Raw genomic sequence first — 18,639 nt, 5'->3', positions numbered from 1 at the left:
AAGCCCTTGGAGCCTTCCTAGCACATGCCCCAAAGTATAGTCAGCCATCGGAATGCTGAATCCATGGCCACAGGCTACTCGTAGTCACTTTCCAACAGAGACCTTGAGGATACACCTTGCCTTGGCCAAAGGAGGCTCCTACCTGTATCTAAATGGTTTGAGAGGAACCAAAAAGTTCTCTTGTCCATTTTTTAAACTAGTGCCTGATAGGCAGATGAGTGGATAAATTAACGAATGAATCAAAAGAAAAAGGAATAAAGGCCTCTGGTCCTCGCCCTGCTTGGTCGTCAGGTTGACCAGCAGGACATTCAGAACCATAGGCCGCTGGACTCCATTGCTGAGCTGCCCTCTGCCTCTCTGTCATGCCTGTCTCAGTGGTGGAATGTCAGGCTCAGGGAACTGAATCTGTTTTCCTCCCCGAGGGGCAGGCTATCGATCCTCCTTTCATTCTTTTTTTTTAATATGTGTTGGGGGAGGGTACTGGGGATGGAACCCAGGGGCACTTTACCAGTGATACAGCCCTTTTTATTTTTTAAGACATGGTCTCACTAAGTTGCTGAGGCTGACCTTGAACTTGTGATCCTCCTGCCTCAGCCTCAGGAGTCACTCAGATTACAGGCATGCACCACTGCACCTAGCTCAATCTTCCTTTCTCACTAGGAATTCTGGTCTGTTTCCCCTGGGGACAGAAGGGTGTGTTCACAGAGAATCTGATGGTGGGACTATAGCTAAGATATAGTGCACAACCCCAGCCTAGGCATGGGCCACTCTTCCACAGGCCACTTTGACATGCTGCAGATAGAAGGGTGCCAGAGACTGAGCCATTACTGGATCCCTCCTGCAGTGACTTCACTGCTGGTCCAATGGTGGTCTTTCCCGGTGTGGTTTCGGTACAGATGAGGGTGTTGAATTAGGTGCACAACCTCTTGTCATCTCCACCCCTTTGGGCTGGGTCTGCCTCCTCCACGATAAGGCTTTCCTGGCCATCCTCTCCCATAACCTGTTTCTAATCATATCTCTTCTTATCAAAACCAAAATTTCAATTCAGAGAACATTCACAAGTGTTTCACCTCCTATGTGCAAAGATCCACGGTGATATGACATGGATCAAAGGCTCTCAGGGTTGGACATTCTCATCCAAAGCCCTCCCTGGTAGAGGAACATGCCTCCAGGGAGCCCAGGGGACAGCTGTTCCCAGGGAATGGAGTTGGCTGCCTCCTTAGGCAGTCAGTTTATTCCCATCCTGCTGGCTTTAATCATCAGAGCTGCCACTTATGAAGAAAAAAGTCACTATTTGCTAAACATTGACTATGAACAGTTTTGGCCTTAAGGCATACAACACAGAATCAACAATCAAATCTACTTTCTTATTCATGATGTGGCTTACTGAGGGTTTACCCACCATCTGTGACTTCCTATTGAAACTAATTGTTCTGTTGTCTCAGGGCTAAACCCAACTGTTTCTTTCTTTCTTTCTTTTTTTAATATTTTAAAAATTATAGATGGATACCTTTTTTTTGTTGTTGTTTATTTTTTAGGTGGTGCTGAGGATCGAACCAGTGCCTCACATGCACTAGGCAAGTGCTCTACTAACTGAGCTACAACCCCAGCCCCCAACTATTTCTATAACAACAATAACTTTTTACTTATTTTAAAAATGTATTTATTCATTTATTGTGGTACTGGGGATTGAAGCCAGGGGTACTTTACCACTGAGCTACATCCTCATTCCTTTTTATTCTTTGAGACAGTCTTGTTAAATTCCTGAGGCTGACCTTGAATTTGTAATCCTCCTGTCTCAGCCTCCAGAGTCACTGGGATTACAGGTATGTGCCACCAAGCTGAATACTCCATTTTAAACTGAATACTCCATTTTTTTTTTTTTTTTTTTTTCGTACTGGGGCACTCTACCACTGAACTAAGTCCCCAGACCTTTTTTAAGACAAGGTCTTGCCAAGTTGCTGAGGCTGGCTTCAAATTTGTGATCCTCCTGGCTCAGCTTCCTGAGTTACTGGAATTACAAGTGTGTACCACTGCACCTGGTCACTTTGCCCTACCTTTTACAGTAATTTCAGTACTTTTGTGGTGTTACCCTAACCCAGAGGCAGGAATTCTCTTTACTTCAGCATGGAAAAAACTCTTACCTTGCCCCTCCAATCTCTATCCTGACCTATAAAGTCCCTGCTTTTTACATGCAATGCAATTATGCTTTTGTTTAAAATTGTTATCATTATTATTTTGTGGTACAGTGATTGAACCCGGGGGCATTCTACCACTGAGCTACAGCCTAGACTTTTAAATTTTGAGACAGGGTATTATTAAGTTGCTTAGGCTGGTTTTGAACTTGTGATCCTTCTGCTTTAGCCTCCCAAATGGCTGGGATTTCAGGTGTGTGCTGCAGTTCCTGGATGATATATATATATATATATATATATATATATATATATATATATATACTTTTTTTTTGATAATAGCTTTATTGAACTTTAGTCACATTCCATACAAATTGACTATTTAATGTGTACAATTCAACACTTTTTAATATGTTTGCAGACTTGGGCAACTTCACTACCATCCCATTTAGAAACCCTGTATCCTTTGCATCTATCTCCATGCTTCCCAGTCCTAGGCAACCATAATCTGTATCCTATGCATTTGCCTATTGCAGACATTTTATATAGACAGACTCATACAGGGCCTTTTGTGGCTGGCTCCCTTAACTTAGCGTAACATTTGCAAGGTTCCTCTGCATTACCTTTCATTGTGAGTAACATTCCTTTGTGTGTGGCTACATATTAAGTTCACCCATTCCCCAGTGGATGGACGTTCGGGTGGCGCCTGCTCTGGCTGTTCTGAACAATGCTGCTGTGATGTGAGATCAGTGGCTTAGTCCTGATCGTTGAGTACTTGTTGGGACCATCTGTTTCTGTGACTGTGAGTGAGGATAACAACTACCTGTCCACCCCACCTTGGCCCTCAGCCTAGACTGGCGCCCAGGGCCTCAGGACCCTCCTCAGAGGAGTAGAGGGCTGGGCCTTAACAGAAGTGTGTATCTCCTCCTTCCCACTTCTACTCTCCAGGAAAGGCGGTTTAGGGCAGAGCCATCCAGGCAGGGCAGTCACCTCACTGCAAACACGGTCCCTTTTGTTGAGCAGGCAGCAGTGGCCAGAGACAGCCCTACAAGGAGCTGTGACTGCCCTAGTCCTGTTCACTCTCTTACCTCATCACTTGGCCATAGTCCCCAGGGCCTAACCCTTTTGCCTCCACTGAGGTCCTAAGTGGAGGGAGACCATCCGAGGGCAGTTCTGACCTCTTTTCTGGCACTGAGCCTGGACATGTGTCTCTAGGGATGGGTTGGCTAGATGACATGCAAATGCTACTGGCCCTGGATTGCTCTGGGCTGTCCCAGGAAAGAGGGGCTCCTGTGGGTGAGATCTGGAGCAACGCTCTAGCCTGTACACCCCAGGGGTCTTTGCAGCCCCCTCTGTCCTCACTTCAGGAGGACTAGAACCAAAGAACCAGGTCATTGAGGTGGAGGGGGTTCAGAGTGCAGGAAGGGGCCTGTGTGACTGTTTTGTGCTCCTCCGGCTGGCCGCCCAAGTCAGGATCTGTGGTGTAATCCCCCTCTCTCAGTCAGCACCCCTCCTGATCCCTCCACAGCAGTGTGGGGCAGGGGAAGAAGGGGAGAGCTGGTTGGTCCCTCCCCAGGGCTGCCTGCCATACCTGTCTGACCAGCCCCTCCCTCTCTCCTTCCGCCTGTTCAGTCCCAGCTTTGGCACTGGGCTCATTCCCCCTCCCTTTGGTATTCTGGAAGAAGTCCCTCCCTCCTGCTGGGTGTGGGTGTTTGTTGGAGAGGGGGTGGCATGCATTCAAATCAGACTTCCAAAAATGAAACATTGTTTAAAGGGGCTGGGAGAGGACCTGGTGTAAATAAGAACTAATTAGATTTCCCTCTGCCCAGCAGGAGGCCGTGGGTGGAGAAAAGCCACCAGGGCAGGAAGGGATGTGGTGGCCCTTGTGACCCTTCTCTGGATCTGTGGATTTGTCTTTCTGGAAGGGACTTTGAAGTGAGTCCTTTGTGTGTAAGTGTGAGGCGAAGGGAGCTTGTCTGCGTGTCTTTTTTGATTCATCTATGTCCCTAGGAAGGCTTCTGAGTCTCTGTGGGGTAGCAGTCCTAGATGCCTGACCTGGGATCCTAAGTATCTTTCTTGGAGGAGGATGTGGAGGAATACATATATCAATATATCTATCCTCCCAGGAGGTGGTCACACACTCCCTGGGTTGGGGCTGTGTACCATCTGTCCCTTTCCCCTAGGGGATCTGGGTGCCTGACATCTGTTGGGTCTCCCCATTTAAGATCTATCCAGACCACATGTCATGCCCTGTAGTACCTTCCAGAGAATCTAGCCTGAGCCACCAGGTAATTGCAGGTGGAATCTTTGCCTTGGGGACCCAAACCTCCTGCCTTCCACCCACATCCTGCCCCACCCGCCCCGCCCAGGCCTGGAGTGCCTTGCTCAGCTACCCAGTCTCCAGCCTCACACAGGTGCATACTGTGCCCCAACCCGTTCTCCTGACTCATTCAGATAATGGGCTCAGGGAGACAGGTGCAGGAACTTTCCCCATCTCCTCTGGCCAGTTAGGGGCCTGGTAAGAGAAAGAGGGTCCAGGTGGCTGCACAATGACTCATCACCAGTGCCGATCCACTCTACTCCACCCCCACCAGTCTGTCTCACTGTGCATGATTCACCCACCCCGGGCAATGGGAATGACACCACCGAAGAGGGATGGGAACAATGGAGACCCCCAGGGCGGCTCTCTTCTTCCCTGTACTCTCCTATCCTTCTTTTCTTGGTTCTCTGTGCCCTTGAGGGAGGCCTCCAGTGTTCAGCTAGCCGGGGAGGGTTGTGTCCAGGAAAAGTGCTGTTAGAGCTCTCTTTATCTTGCACCTACGGACCCAGAGGGCAGCCAGTGTGTGTGTGTATTCATTCATTCATTCCACAAATATTTACCCAAAAGGGTTTGGCACTGTACCAACTGCTAGGGGTGCTGCAGTCACTTGGAGAGATGAGGCAAATGGTTGACCTCAGATCCAAGGCTTGGGAATCCAGGGCCCCGTTGGCCAGCCTGGGCAGACCCTTGTACAGGAGGGTGTCTTTGGGGAATCAGCTACTTAGAAGAGATCCAATTGTTAGGGAGCCTTTTCCTGCCAGGAGGGAAGGAGACCCAAGTCAGGGTTCCAGGGCTGGGCGACCCCAGGCCCGTCGCCTTGTTACCTGTCTTGGCGGCTGGGTGGATACCTTCCTCCCAGTTTCACACAGACTGAATTGCTCTTTGCTGTTTCTGGGTGGTGCTGGAGTAAGCTCCAGGGTGGGAGCAGCTCTCTGCTGCCCTCGCCTGAGTCCTTCCCGGAGGTGGCAGGTGGCAGGTTAGGCCCGGCCCCCGTTAGGGCCTAGCCACTCAGGTACGAGGAGTTGTTCCCTCCCCTTTGGCTGCGCTCTTTTTTATAAGGGGCCTTTCCTGGGCGCTGTCCCACTACTTAGAAGCAGCTGCTCGGCTCCTTCTTGAGTCTCTTGTCTTCAGTCCTCCTGCCTTCAAGCCAGCCTACACCATGTCCATCAGGGTGACCCAGAAGTCCTACAAGATGTCCACCTCTGGCCCCCGGGCCTTCAGCAGCCGCTCATACACGAGTGGGCCCGGTGCCCGCATCAGTTCCTCCAGCTTCTCCCGGGTGGGCAGCAGCAGCAGCTTCAGGGGGAGCCTGGGCTCCAGCATGGGTCTGAGCAGCAGCTATGGCGGGCCTGGTGCTGTGGGGGGCATCACAGCAGTCACTGTAAACCAGAGCCTGCTGAGCCCCCTCAAGTTGGAGGTGGACCCCAACATCCAGGCTGTGCGTACTCAGGAGAAGGAGCAGATCAAGACCCTAAACAACAAGTTTGCCTCCTTCATCGACAAGGTAAGGGTCCCCTCAGTCTGGATGACTGTGCCTGCTGTGGCCCAGTGGGCCCACACCCTTTCTCCTGGTCACCTCCTGGAGATGGGCAGCACATCTCCAGCCCCACCAGCTCCTGCTGGGCCCCATCATCCTGGCAACGCTCCCTTCCAGCCTAGGGCTGGCTCCTCCCATGCACTTTGATTTGGGCTGGGGACTGGGATGGGAAGAGGGTCTGGATGGCTTCTGACTATTAATCCCAGGACTTCCTTATCTACCTCAGCCCAACCGTGTTCTGACCTGCCAGTAAAACTTTCAGCGTCCAGCTTTCCCAGCTGCTCTACTGTTGGGTGGGAGGGGACCCCTCCAGGTTCACTCCTTTCCCCTAGCACTGCCCAAAGGGTTCCACAACGGTGACCTCATGCTTTCTTTCTTCCTTTTTGTTAAAAAAAAAAAAAAAATTGGGGGGTTTCATTAGGGTTCTAGGAGTTTAAGAGAGTTTAGGTGTCTTGGTTCAACCGGGCAAGTATCGATCGAGGCCTCTGGCGTCCCAGGGCCTGAGTGTGGGGCACCAGGGTGAGTCATGACTCGGTCCGCTCCTGCCGGCCGCGGTGGGGGCGGGGCCGGGCCGCCGCGGGACCCGGCGCCCAGGTCGTGACTCCGGGACGCGCGCGTCTACCTGTGCTCTCCGCATCCGGGAGAGATGCGGGGCCTGGCTTCGGGAAAGCCCATCCAGGATTCAAAGTCTATGGGCGTTGGACACCCCGCCCGGGTTCCACGTCCTGTTAAATCCGGAGTTTATGGCTTCAGATGACGCGGCCGTCCGCCAACGCCCCTCTCCCCACTTGGCCCTTGGCCCCTTTCACTCTTCCTACCCGGCTCCGCCCCAGCGGTCCGGCTCCACTTTCCCAGACACAGAGCCAGGCCGGGTTTTGCGGCCTGGGAGCTCTGCGGCCCTGGGGGCCCCGGAGGATTGGCCCTTCCCTGCTGACTGGCTCCTGGGAGGCATTGTGGGAACGGGAGGAGGGAAATCCTGGGGCAGACGACTTCCTTAGGAATTGACATCCCCCAGGGGCGCCTCTTCTTTGCCCGGGGCTTGCTGGTTACTTTCCAAGAGCCCTTCACTTTTGGACTGAATTTGGCCGGCCCAGGGGTCCTTACAGAGAGTCGTTAAGCGCAGTTAGGAGTCCGAATTTTGGTTCACATGGCCTTGAGGAGGTTTTCTTTGATGGGCCACCTTGCCGAGTCTGACTTCCTCATCTGTAAAATGGGCGTGGTAATATGAGATTTTGCCTATTCACACATGCGATCGTGGAACGAGGGTGACCCACATCAAGCATATTCCCTTAGGGTTAACTATGATAGTCATTAGTATTTTTTATGATTTTGGGGCAGAATGGACTGAGGAAGAAAGGGTTTTACAGAGTGGGTTGTGGAGAAATAACTGGATTATACCTTCAGAATGTCCTCTTCCAAGGCTCCCCAATTTAAAAAGAGATCCTTCCTGTCTGTCGACTATGCCCCCTGTGCTCACAAGGCACAACTTCGGATTGATTAAAAAAATGTATTCCCCATTTTGGAACAAGTCTATTATTCCTTCTTTAAGAACATTTCCCCACTAAAATTTCTGAATTTCATTCTTAGAAGAGGATTCCTTAAGCTCAAGGGACTGCGGCTTCTGTATTTGGGGCAAGAGTGGGTGGAGAGGATCTCCCCAGGCAGAATAATCTCAAAAGAAATCTGTGAGAGGGAGGGAGGCACCTCCAGTTTGCAGATGACCCCAGCTCAAAGTGAATTCTGTGCAGAGATGGGGCTCCTGAAAGGGCCCACCTGAGTTTCTTGAGGCTCTTGCAGGCTTGGGGAGACTCAGGCTTTGAAATGGGCAGCAAGTCAACTTAGGCAGCACAGGTAGTATCAATGTTGGTTAGAACCTAGAGCTCTTATTCAGTGCTCTCTGAGTGTCAGGGCTAAAGTTTCCCTTGTCTGCCTGAATCAGTTCCTTCAAAGTCACTCCAAGTAATATTTAATATACATAATCTATTTTCTTTTTCAGTCTTAAATAAAATATAAATCAAAACATCTTTAGAAAGCTTGGCTGTTGCTGGGCGCAGTGGTGCTTGCCTGTAATCCCAGTGACTTGGGAGGCTGAGGCAGGAGGATCATGAATTCAAAGCCAGCCTCAGCAACTTGACAAGGCCCTAAGCAACTTAGTGAAACCCTTTCTCTAAATAAAATATAAAAAAGACTGGGGACATGGCTCAGAAGTTAAGCTATCCTGAGTTTAATTCCTGGTACCAAAACAACAACAACAACAAAAAAACAAAAACAAAAAAAAAGAAAGCATGGCTAATTTTATTGATCTATGACATGCAGCCTAGGTACTTGAGACCTGTTCTGCAGCTTCAGCCTAGCTCTGCTAGCAATCCCCTTCCAACCATGCTCCTCCCATCCCAATTGCTAGGGGGACATGGCTCCAACTCCACTCCCCATCTCACCACTCACTGTCTCATTGTTCTGTTGCCCCCAGGTCATAGGTGGTCCTCCCGGAAGAGCTCAGGAGGTCCCTGAGTTCTGGGGACCTCATTGCTTGGGGGAGTGGCCCGAGGGGAAAAGACAGAGCTTGCTTCCTTCATTATCTGACCCTGGTCTGATGTGGACCTTTTTGGTCTCTCCTCCTCATGCAGGTACGGTTTCTGGAGCAGCAGAACAAAATGCTGGAGACCAAATGGAGCCTCCTCCAGCAGCAGAAGACTGCTCGCAGCAACATGGACAACATGTTTGAGAGCTACATCAACAATCTTCGGCGGCAGCTGGAGTCCCTGGGCCAGGAGAAGCTGAAGCTGGAGGCAGAGCTTGGCAACATGCAGGGACTGGTGGAGGACTTCAAGAATAAGTGAGCTCCCAAACCCCCTTCCTCCTCTGAGTCATCCTACCCGACCCCGCTCCCCGGAGCAGAGGCCCAAGCCCCTGTGGCTCTCTGCTTAGGGCGACCATCTGATCAGGCTTGCTTGGGACAGTCTATATTTGTGCCCATTGTCCTGGCATAATTATTCATCGCATCCATCCCTTCAATCTCAGGACTGCCCAGATTTGGACAAGTTACATGTAATGCTTAAGTAGTACCCCTGAGATAGGCAGCCAACAAGCTTTGCTTTCATACTTGTAATCCCTGGTTACCTATTTATTCCTGACCTCTGACCTCTGGCAAACTCCAGGGAGTTCTGTCTGAGATCCCACGTCAGGCCCTGCTGTTGATCCTTCCAGTATGCCCAGTCCAATGTGTATTCATGAAGTTGGAGAAAGATTTCCTGCTCTAGGCCTCCTAATTGATTGAGGATAGGGTGTGAGACGGTGGGGAGAGGGGAGAGGATGGTGAGGACAGAAGAACCACCCTGCTCATATCTTGCATTTCTGTGAACTGAGTTTTCTAGATATTCATGTCCCCCTTAAAAGAGGGCAGGGCTGGGTTTATAGCCCAGTGGTAGTGCGTGTGCTCAGTGTGCCCAAGACCCTGGCTTCAATCCCAGGTATTACCACCACCAGCAAGAGAAGACCCAGGGCCACCTCCCCTTTGCTTCATGCTCTGATTCTAAACCTTTTCCCACTAGGTATGAGGATGAGATCAATAAGCGTACAGAGATGGAGAATGAATTTGTCCTCATCAAGAAGGTGAGGTGTCCTTCTATCTCTCTTCACATGCTGGATCTCTCTTCAGATGCTGGAGGCTGGGGCATAGAGACTTGGACTAAGAACTTTCTAGATTCTGTCCCTAAATGTTTCTAAGTAACGGGACATATTAATTTTAGCATTTGAGTTCATTCAAGATGTATAACATGGAAACTCAGATAAAGACAGGTAGTTTAGTGCATTTGGACAGAATTCCGGACATCAGTGTTGGAATATGGTTTAAAAAAATGGAAGCCTCCACCAGAGTCTCAGTGCAAAGGACCCAGGCTCCAGCTCTGGCTCCAATAGAGGATTTTTGTACAAGAGAAAGTGAATGAAGGGCTGGGGATATAGCTCAGATGGTAGAGTGCTTGCCTTGCATGCACAAGGCCCTGAGTTCAATCCCTAGCACTGCAAAAAAAAAAAAAAAAAAAAAAAAGTGAATAGGGGCTGGGGAGATAGCTCAGTCGGTAGAGTGCTTGCCTTATAAGCAAAAGGCCCTGGGTTCAATCCCCAGCACCCAAAAAAAAAAAAAAAAAAAAGTGAATAAAACCTGTTTTTTTTTTTTTTTAAGGATACAACCATAGAAATGAAAAGTTGTACCCCATTTGTGTACAATGAATCAAAATGCAGTCTGGAAAAAAAAAAAGTGGTTGCTTTAGAAAGATCCCTTAAACTCCCATCCAGCTCTGGCATTATATATGCTATAGTGTGCTGACATATGGGATGTAAATATGCTATATTTAAATACAGAAAAGAGCCAGATGCTAATTTTGGCAGCTGTTGGTTTTGCAAACCTTTAAATACAAACAAAAAAAGACATAACCCCTTTTCATTACCTACCTTTGTGAATTCTTGATGTTTACCCTGATTTATTCTGATACATTTAGTGTTTAGTTTCTAAATGGCAAGAAAATGGGAAAGGTTTTTGGTCACTATTTGCAAACATGTCTCAGAAAATAAGGCTTATGGATGTGGCAAGTGTTTTCATCAAATGGACAGTCACATTACATATACTGTCGCTGTCACTTGCAGAATTATTTTCATTTGGAAGAGGTAATTAACTTATTGTACATCAACGTTGTCTGTCCCACACACCCTCTGTCCTACAGTGGAAATAAATAACACTATATGACTGATTATTAAAAAAAAAAAAAAAAAAAAAAAAGGAAAGGAAAAAAAAATGGAGCAGAATTGGAGGTCTGGCCATAGAGGCCTTCCTGGGGTGGGCAGGTGGGGTGGGTACTGTAGGAAGCAGAGTCAAGGTGTGTGGGTTGGGGATGCAGGTGGGATGGACAGAACTTGGGCTGGAGGATCATCCACAATGTGGGGGGAGGGGAGGCGATTAGTTAGAAGGTCCCAAGTCCAGGTCATAGAGTGATGTTGGGGAGCCCCTGGATTGGGGTTGGGGGTGGGCACTCAGCTCAGAGCCCCCTCCCCTCCCCGCCAGGATGTGGATGAAGCTTACATGAACAAGGTGGAGCTGGAGTCTCGCCTGGAAGGGCTGACTGACGAGATCAACTTCCTCAGGCAGCTGTATGAAGAGGTATGTTCTTGGGGGCTTGCAGAGGAGGGTCCCTGCCCTGTAGTGCTCTACCCTGGGACCTGGCCAAAGGCTTCCTCCAGCCCCTAGTGCACCAACAGACAAGGAAATATTAGCCCAGTTAATGTTATTCTAGTGGCACTGTTCCCTTGCATGAGGGAGAGTTTATTACCCCATTTTGGAGATGAGGAAATGGTTTCAGAGCAGTGAAATAAGCTATCCAAGGCTGTCACAGAATGGTGACCCAGTAGCTACTGAGGTCTGCTGCATCCCCAGAGCCCTTGTTCCCGATCCTTGGGGGCTGTATCAGCCACCTCTGTGGGCTTAGTATTGGTGGCTGAGAGCAGAGAAGGGGTCTTCTCCCTTGGTTATTCACCCACAGCCAGGTTTCCTGTGTCCTTCCCTCCGCGTTCCAGGTCCTTGACCTATCTTCCTTCTGCAGGAACTTGGCCTTCTCCAGTCCTAACTCCCTCCTGCTCCTGCTCCTCTCCTCTGTTGTCTTATTCCCTAAGGAAGGACCCTTTTGTGCAGGGTAGAGCCTTACCACCTGCCCCTCTGTTCCCCTAGGAGATCCGTGAGCTGCAGTCCCAGATCTCCGACACGTCCGTGGTGCTGTCCATGGACAATAGCCGCTCCCTGGACATGGACGGCATCATTGCTGAGGTCCGCGCCCAGTACGAGGAGATCGCCAACCGCAGCCGGGCCGAGGCCGAGAGCATGTACCAGATAAAGGTGAAGAGCAGGGCCACTAGGCTGGGCCTCTCCTTCTGGCTTATTTTGTGTTTTGGGAAGGGAGCAGGATTTCAGCTCTGCTCTGCCTGCTGTGAGCTGGACCTGCAGAATGGGTGCCTGGTGGCCTGAGAAGAGGCCCTTAGTGATTGTGTGTGTGTCTGCATGTGTATAGGAGCCTGAGGGGTCGAGGTGATCCAGGCTCTGGTGACCTGGCTGAGAGGGCACTGTCCCTTGCGGGAGGGCACCTGAGGGTCCAGGGGTCCTCTCTTGAATCTCATCCTGTCCCACATCTGCAGTACGAGGAGCTGCAGACGCTGGCTGGGAAGCACGGGGATGACCTGCGCCGCACCAAGAATGAGATCTCTGAGATGAACCGCAACATCAGCCGCCTCCAGGCGGAGATCGAGGCCCTCAAAGGCCAGGTAGCCACTGACTGGGAGTGGGGCAGGGTCCTTGGACAGCTTTGGGTGAGAGAAGGTCATGTAGGAAGTAGGGAGGGGTCCGGGCCCAGAGCTGGAGGGGTGACTTTCATCCACCTTTCTCAAACTGCTCCTGGGAAGCAGAGGGACACTGAGCAGACTCTGGGACCAGGACAGGGTGGTAGGATGGGGTCCAGGGTACATCCCCAAGCCTGCTTTATTTAACTGGTCTCGTATATCAGGGCAAGGTTGGTTTTGCTCCTTTAGGGGAAGTCTAGAACCCAGAGATCTGGTTCTGTTAAGGTAGGGAACCTAAGTGGCACAGGTGGAAAGCGTGTGAAGGGAAGGGCCTGCGGTGGCTGCATTCTGCTTCCTCAGTCTCATGGTGGGTACCTCCTTTTGAGTCTAGCCTAGAAGAGGGATGGAGGGCTGGTGTACCAGACGCTGCCGGCTTACCTGTCTGCTTTCCCCACAGAGGGCATCCCTGGAGGCTGCCATCGCCGATGCTGAGCAGCGCGGGGAGCTGGCCATTAAGGATGCCAACGCCAAGGTGGCTGAACTGGAGGCCGCCCTGCAGCGGGCCAAGCAGGACATGGCGCGGCAGCTGCGCGAGTACCAGGAGCTCATGAACGTCAAGCTGGCCCTGGACATCGAGATCGCCACCTACCGCAAGCTGCTGGAGGGCGAGGAGAGCAGGTGTGTGGGGATCTCTCGCTGGTCCTGGAGCCCCGTTCCTGGAACCTGGGGTGGGGAGGGATGGGGGCTGCCTGGAGCCCCCTTGGGACTTGGGTCCTGTTCTGGGACAAGATGGGCTAGGAGTTGACTCTGACATACTACATATCTGGGTATAGGCTGGAGTCTGGGATGCAGAACATGAGTATCCATACGAAGACCACCAGTGGCTACTCAGGTGAGTGTCCTGGGACCTGGGGATGGAGGCCAGGGGTTCAGGAGACCTGCAGGAGGAGCCGTGCTCCGGAGCAGTTGAGGGAGACAGGAGGAGCAGAATTCCTGTTCTTGAGAGAAAACTAGAATGATAGGGGACATACCCAGGACCCAGATAATACAGGTACTAATAGAAAGCCCCCCAAATAAATGGTAGCTGTGACCAGGCACAGTGCTAAGTGCTTTATATGCTTTATTGTACTCATTTTTAAAAATAACTGTTGTAACTTTCCTTCTAACACAATGGAGGAAGCTGGGGCCCAGCTGCCAAGGACAGGCAGCTAATATGGCAGCTCCCTCCCACCCTCCTCCTGGTTCCCTGGCAGTCCTGAGTGCGGAAGGATGCTGTGACTGGTCAGACAGACCTGGGCTAGAATCTCCATAGCCAGGCAGTCCAGGGTGTGTGGGCCCGGTGGGGCCTGATGTGGGCGGGGCTCACGTGCTCCTTCTGTTCCTGACCAGGAGGACTGAGCACATCCTATGGGGGCCTCTCCAGCCCTGGCCTCAGCTACGGCCTCAGCTCCTTCCAGCCCAGCTTCAGCTCTGCTGGGGGCTCTAGCTCCTTCAGCCGCACCAAGGCCGTGGTTGTGAAGAAGATTGAGACTCGCGATGGGAAGCTGGTGTCTGAGTCCTCAGATGTCCTGCCCAAGTGAACGGCCTCCGTAGCTCCTCCCGTCTCCTGCCTTCTGCTGCTGCCCCAGAGCCTGGGGGGAGGCAGCTGTAAGAGGGGAGCATAGGGAACGAGAGACCCACCCGAGGCTCAGCCCTAGCCCTACCCACCCCTGGGCATCCCCTCTTTTGCCTGGAGTACCCCCTCTTGCCCATGCCCTTAACCCCAAACCAATTCATTTGTTTTTTTCCAAAATAAAGCCTCCGGTGGCCCTGCCAGCTGACCTTGCTATGTGTGTCTCATGTCCACAGGGCGGGAGGGAGGTGCTCCGGAGGCCTTTACCTGGACTCAGAAGTGGGAGGGGCCCAGGAAGCAGAGGGTGCTGGGCAGGACAGTTTGGCCTCCTCCAGGCTGTTCCCAAAATGACTCCTTTGATGAAACCTGGTTGATACTTGGTCATGATTGGGAACATCTGTACCTGTACAACAGTCTGTCACCTATGCATGGTGCCTTATGGTTGCAGCTTGCTCCCCAATACCCAGGTTCATTTGGTCTATGTGGCAAACTCCATAAGGTAGGTGGGCGGGTTTTAGATGGCCTTATCAGGAGACAGTTCAGTCTGCTTTCCCATGTACCTCAGTTTTAGGACTATTTGCGATAAAGCCAGGTTTGGAGACGTCAAGTAATTGGCTCACCTGGAATGTGACCCATCCGGGGCCAGCTGGGGCCAGGACTCCAGTTCCCAAACCCGATCTTCTCAGCCAGGCACGGGGCTTCCTTGTGGCCAAAGATGTCTTTTTTACCACTTTTGTTCCCTTGCAGCGAGGGACTGTGGAGTCCTGGTTTTCCTATCCCTTTGGAGTTTATTCTCAGCAACTGGGTGTGTCATGCTGGAGATTTCTAGAAGCCAAGCTAGTACTGTACAGGACTTGGCAGTAACAGAGGGGCTTTCCCTGCTGCGCTCACAGTCGCTGCACCCACCCACCCTGATGGCTTCTCACTGCCCCTTCCTCCCCCTTGACGTGCTCTGTTTATGATACAGAGGGCGTGCGTGCATCCTGTGTTTGCATGTGGAGGGCGTGCTGTGTGCCCATGGGCGTGTATAGGTTCTATGAGGTGTGTGAAGAGGTTTGCCTTTCTTTTTTTCTTTTTTTTTTTTTGGTATCAGGTATTGAACTCAGGGGTGCCTAACCACTGAGCCACTTCCCCAGCCCCTTTTTTGTATTTTATTTAGAGGACAGTCTCACTGAGTCGCTTAAGGCTAAATTGCTGAGGCTGGCTTTGAAATTGCGATCCTCCTGCCTCAGCCTCCCACATCGCTGGGATTATAGACATATACCACCGAGCCCCTTTAGGGGTTTGCCTTTCTGTCTGGACCATCTCCAAGGTTTTAGGGCAGGAAGGGGGTTTAGAACACAGCAGGGTGGCAGAGTATACCCCCAACACTCCTGTACCACTGCTGGCACTGAAGAGACATAGAGACACAGAGGTACAATGAGTGGGGATAGGCTGGAGCAGGAAGCTCGTGCCTGGCCCTGTTGTGGGTTCCCAGTGCAGGGCTCCTGGCCTGGACCCTTGGCTTCCCAGTCCCTGAGGGCCCCATCTTGCCACCTCCATAGCTACCCACCTCCATGGAACTGGGCTCCCAGACAGGCTGGGCTCTCTTCCTCCTCAGCCCTGCCCACCCAGTGCAGGGGCCAGGGTTCATGGGCCATAAGACTAACAACACCATTATCTAGCTCAGTGGCTTTCTAACTATTTTGGCAAAGGCCCACAGTAAATTCATTTTTATTATGACCTGCACATACACACACATACACACACAACATCTCAGAAACAAGCTTTCCTTTCTCTCTTGCCTCATTTTTTTATGGTGCATTATATTTGTACATAATAATGGGATTTATTTTTACATATTTGTACATGCAAAAAACAAAGCAATTATTTGGCCAGTTTCACTTGCCAGAACTTCCCCCCTCCCTCCCCACGTCCCATCCCCTGATCCCTTTCCTCTGCTGATTTGCTTTGATTTCCATGAGATTCTTACAGGGGGGTAGGAAAAAAAAAGGGGGAGGGAGGGGGCCCTTTCTTTTCCTTTTTCCTCTCTAACTTCCACATAGGAGAGGAAACACAATCCTTTACCACCTGAGTTTGGCTTCTTTTGCTTAACACGATGGTCTCTATCTATTTTCCTGCAAATGAAATAATTTTATTTTATTTTTTTTACAGAAACAAAAGGTTTATTAAAAAATACCAACTTGCACTCTGTGCGTGTAACCCAGATCTCTCAGTGGGTCCCAGGAATCAGGAGGCTGGTGTCAGAGTCCAGGAGTCCCAGCACATGGTGACAGGGACCTCTTGCACTCTGGGGCCCCAAGTCAATATTTTCAACTATGCCCCACCCAACCCTTGAAGCCAGCCACCTGTCTTATCAGGCCCCACCCAGGCAGTGGGCCAGCAGGAGGCACCCCCATTCCCAGGCTCCTGGGAATTTCCGCAGCCTGGGTGTTTACTGAGGGAAAGGCAGGATGGCTCCGGAGTTCCCTTCCTCTCCCACCTGATTGCTCCTTCCAGCTGATTCTTGTGTGTCCCGTGGGGTAAACATCCCAATTACCTATCAAATTTTTAACAAATGCAAGAGCTGTAAATCCAGATCTCATTTAGAGGAAGAGACTCAGAAAGGATGAACGATAGTCCGCCCTGCATAATTGTGGCTTCTGCATCTGAAGATTTAGTCAACCACTGCTAGAAAATATTCCAGAAAAGAATTGTGTCAGGGGCTGGGGTTGTGGCTCAGTGGTAGAGCACTTGCCTAGCATGTGTGAAGTACTGGCTTAGATTCTTAGTACCACATATCAATCAATCAATCAAATAAAGGTCCATCAACAACTTAAAACTTAAAAAAAAGAATCGTGTCAGTACTGAACACATATAGACCTTTTTCTTATCTTATTCCCTCAACGATACAGTTGAACCCTGTTTACATAGCATTTACATGTACCTTGCATTAGGTATTACTGGTAGTAATCTAGAGCCAAGCATGGTGGCACACACTTGTAATCCCAGGAACTAGGGAGGCTGTGGCAGGAGGATCACAAGTTCAAGGCCAGCCTCAGCAAGTTGTCAAGGCCCTAAACAAAACTTGTCAAGAACCTGTCTCAAAATGAAAATAAAAAGGGCTAGGGATGTGGTTCAGTGGTAGAACATCCCTGGGTTCAATCCCTAGTACCATTAAAAAAAAAAAAAAGTAATCTAGAGATGATTTAAAGTATGTAGGAGGATGTGGTATGTTCTGTGCAGATATGACATCATCTTATTTAAAAGACTTGAGCATCCGAGGATTTTATTTTATTTTATTTTATTTTTTGTACCAGGGATTGAATCCACAGGTGTTTAATTACTGAGACACATCCCCAGCCCTTTTTTATTTTGAGACAGGGTCACACTAAGTTGCTTAGGCCCTCTCTAAGTTACTGAGTCTGGCTTTGAACTTGTGATCCTCCTTTCTCAACCTCCTGAGTCACTAAGTTAAATTTTGATAGACATTAAAAAAAAATCTTGATTCCATGGGACATGGCAGTGCGTGCTTGTAATCCCAGTGGCTTGTGAGGCTGAGGCAGGAGGATTGAAAGTTCAAAGCCAGCCTCAGCAATTTAGCAAGACCCTAAGCAACTCTGTCAGACCCTGTCTCTAAATAAAAGGGCTGGGGATGTGGCTCAGTGGTTAAACACCCCTGGGTTCAACACCTTGTACCAAAAAAAAAAAAAAAAAAAAAATTGATTTCTTATAGGACTAAATTTTATTTTTCTAGAAATGCACAGGTATAGACAAAGGTAGATCCTTGTTTGACCATTCCAGATGAATCAAGGTTGTACACAATGTAGATTCACACCATTCATGTAATCATATATATACATAGGGTAATACTGTCTGTCTCATTCTACTATCTTTCTATCCTCCACCCTTCCACTCCATTTCCTCTACACCATCCAAAGTTCCTTCATTCTTCTCTTCCCCCTGCCATCCTCCCTCGTTATATATTGTCATGCACTTATCAGAGAAAACATTTGGCCTTTGGTTTTTTGGGCTTGGCCTATTTCACTTAGCACGATATTTTCCAACTTCATCCATTTATCAGCAAATGCCATAATTTTATTCTTTTTTATGGCTGAGTAATATTCCATTGTGTATATATACCACAGTTTCTTTACCCATTCATCAATTGAAGGGCATCTAGGTTGGTTCCACAATCTAGCTATTGTGAATTGAGCTGCTATGAACATTGATGTGGCTGTGTCACTGTAGTATGCTGATTTTAAGTCCTTTGGGTATAAACCCAGGAGTGGGATAGCTGGGTCAAAGGGTGGGCCCATTCTAAGTTCTCTGAGGAATCTCCATACTGTTTTCCAGAGTGGCTGCACAAATTTTCAACTCCACCAGCAATGTAGGAATGTGCCTTTTTCCCCACATCCTCGCCAACACTTACTATTGCTTGTGTTCTTGATAATAGGCATTCTAATTGGAGTTAGATGAAATCTTAGGGTGGTTTTAATTTGCACTTCTCTAATTACTAGGGATGATGAGCACTTTTTCATGTATTTGTTGATCACCTGTATATCTTCTGTGAAGTGTCTGCCCATTTCCTTAGCCCATTTATTGATTGGGGTCTTTGTATTTTGGGTGCAAAGTTTTTTAAGTTCTTTATAAACATTGGAGATGAGTGCTCTATCTGAAGTTACACTGACACATCTTTGACATGTCACCCAGAGTCCGCAGTTGACATTAGGGTCAG

At 49.7% G+C, this 18,639-nt stretch overlaps 1 protein-coding gene and 1 non-coding gene across 2 annotated transcripts; both read left to right on the top strand.

Moving 5' to 3' along the window:
• The first annotated feature begins 5,523 nt into the window (after positions 1 to 5,523).
• Krt8 (keratin 8) lies at positions 5,524 to 14,125 on the top strand. Its single transcript, XM_047550378.1, has 9 exons — positions 5,524 to 5,956; positions 8,617 to 8,825; positions 9,541 to 9,601; positions 11,049 to 11,144; positions 11,709 to 11,873; positions 12,170 to 12,295; positions 12,768 to 12,988; positions 13,144 to 13,202; positions 13,700 to 14,125. The coding sequence occupies exons 1-9, from the start codon at positions 5,612 to 5,614 to the stop codon at positions 13,888 to 13,890; spliced, it is 1,473 nt and encodes a 490-aa protein (XP_047406334.1). The 5' UTR covers positions 5,524 to 5,611; the 3' UTR covers positions 13,891 to 14,125.
• Positions 10,050 to 10,124, top strand: Trnai-uau (transfer RNA isoleucine (anticodon UAU)). Its single transcript has one exon. It is a non-coding gene; the product is annotated as a tRNA-Ile (tRNA).
• Positions 14,126 to 18,639: the final 4,514 nt, after the last annotated feature.

Source organism: Sciurus carolinensis, chromosome 4 (genome assembly GCF_902686445.1).
Source record: "Sciurus carolinensis chromosome 4, mSciCar1.2, whole genome shotgun sequence".
Taxonomy (NCBI): Eukaryota; Metazoa; Chordata; class Mammalia; order Rodentia; family Sciuridae; genus Sciurus; species Sciurus carolinensis.
This window is presented reverse-complemented; position numbering and strand designations above follow the sequence as displayed.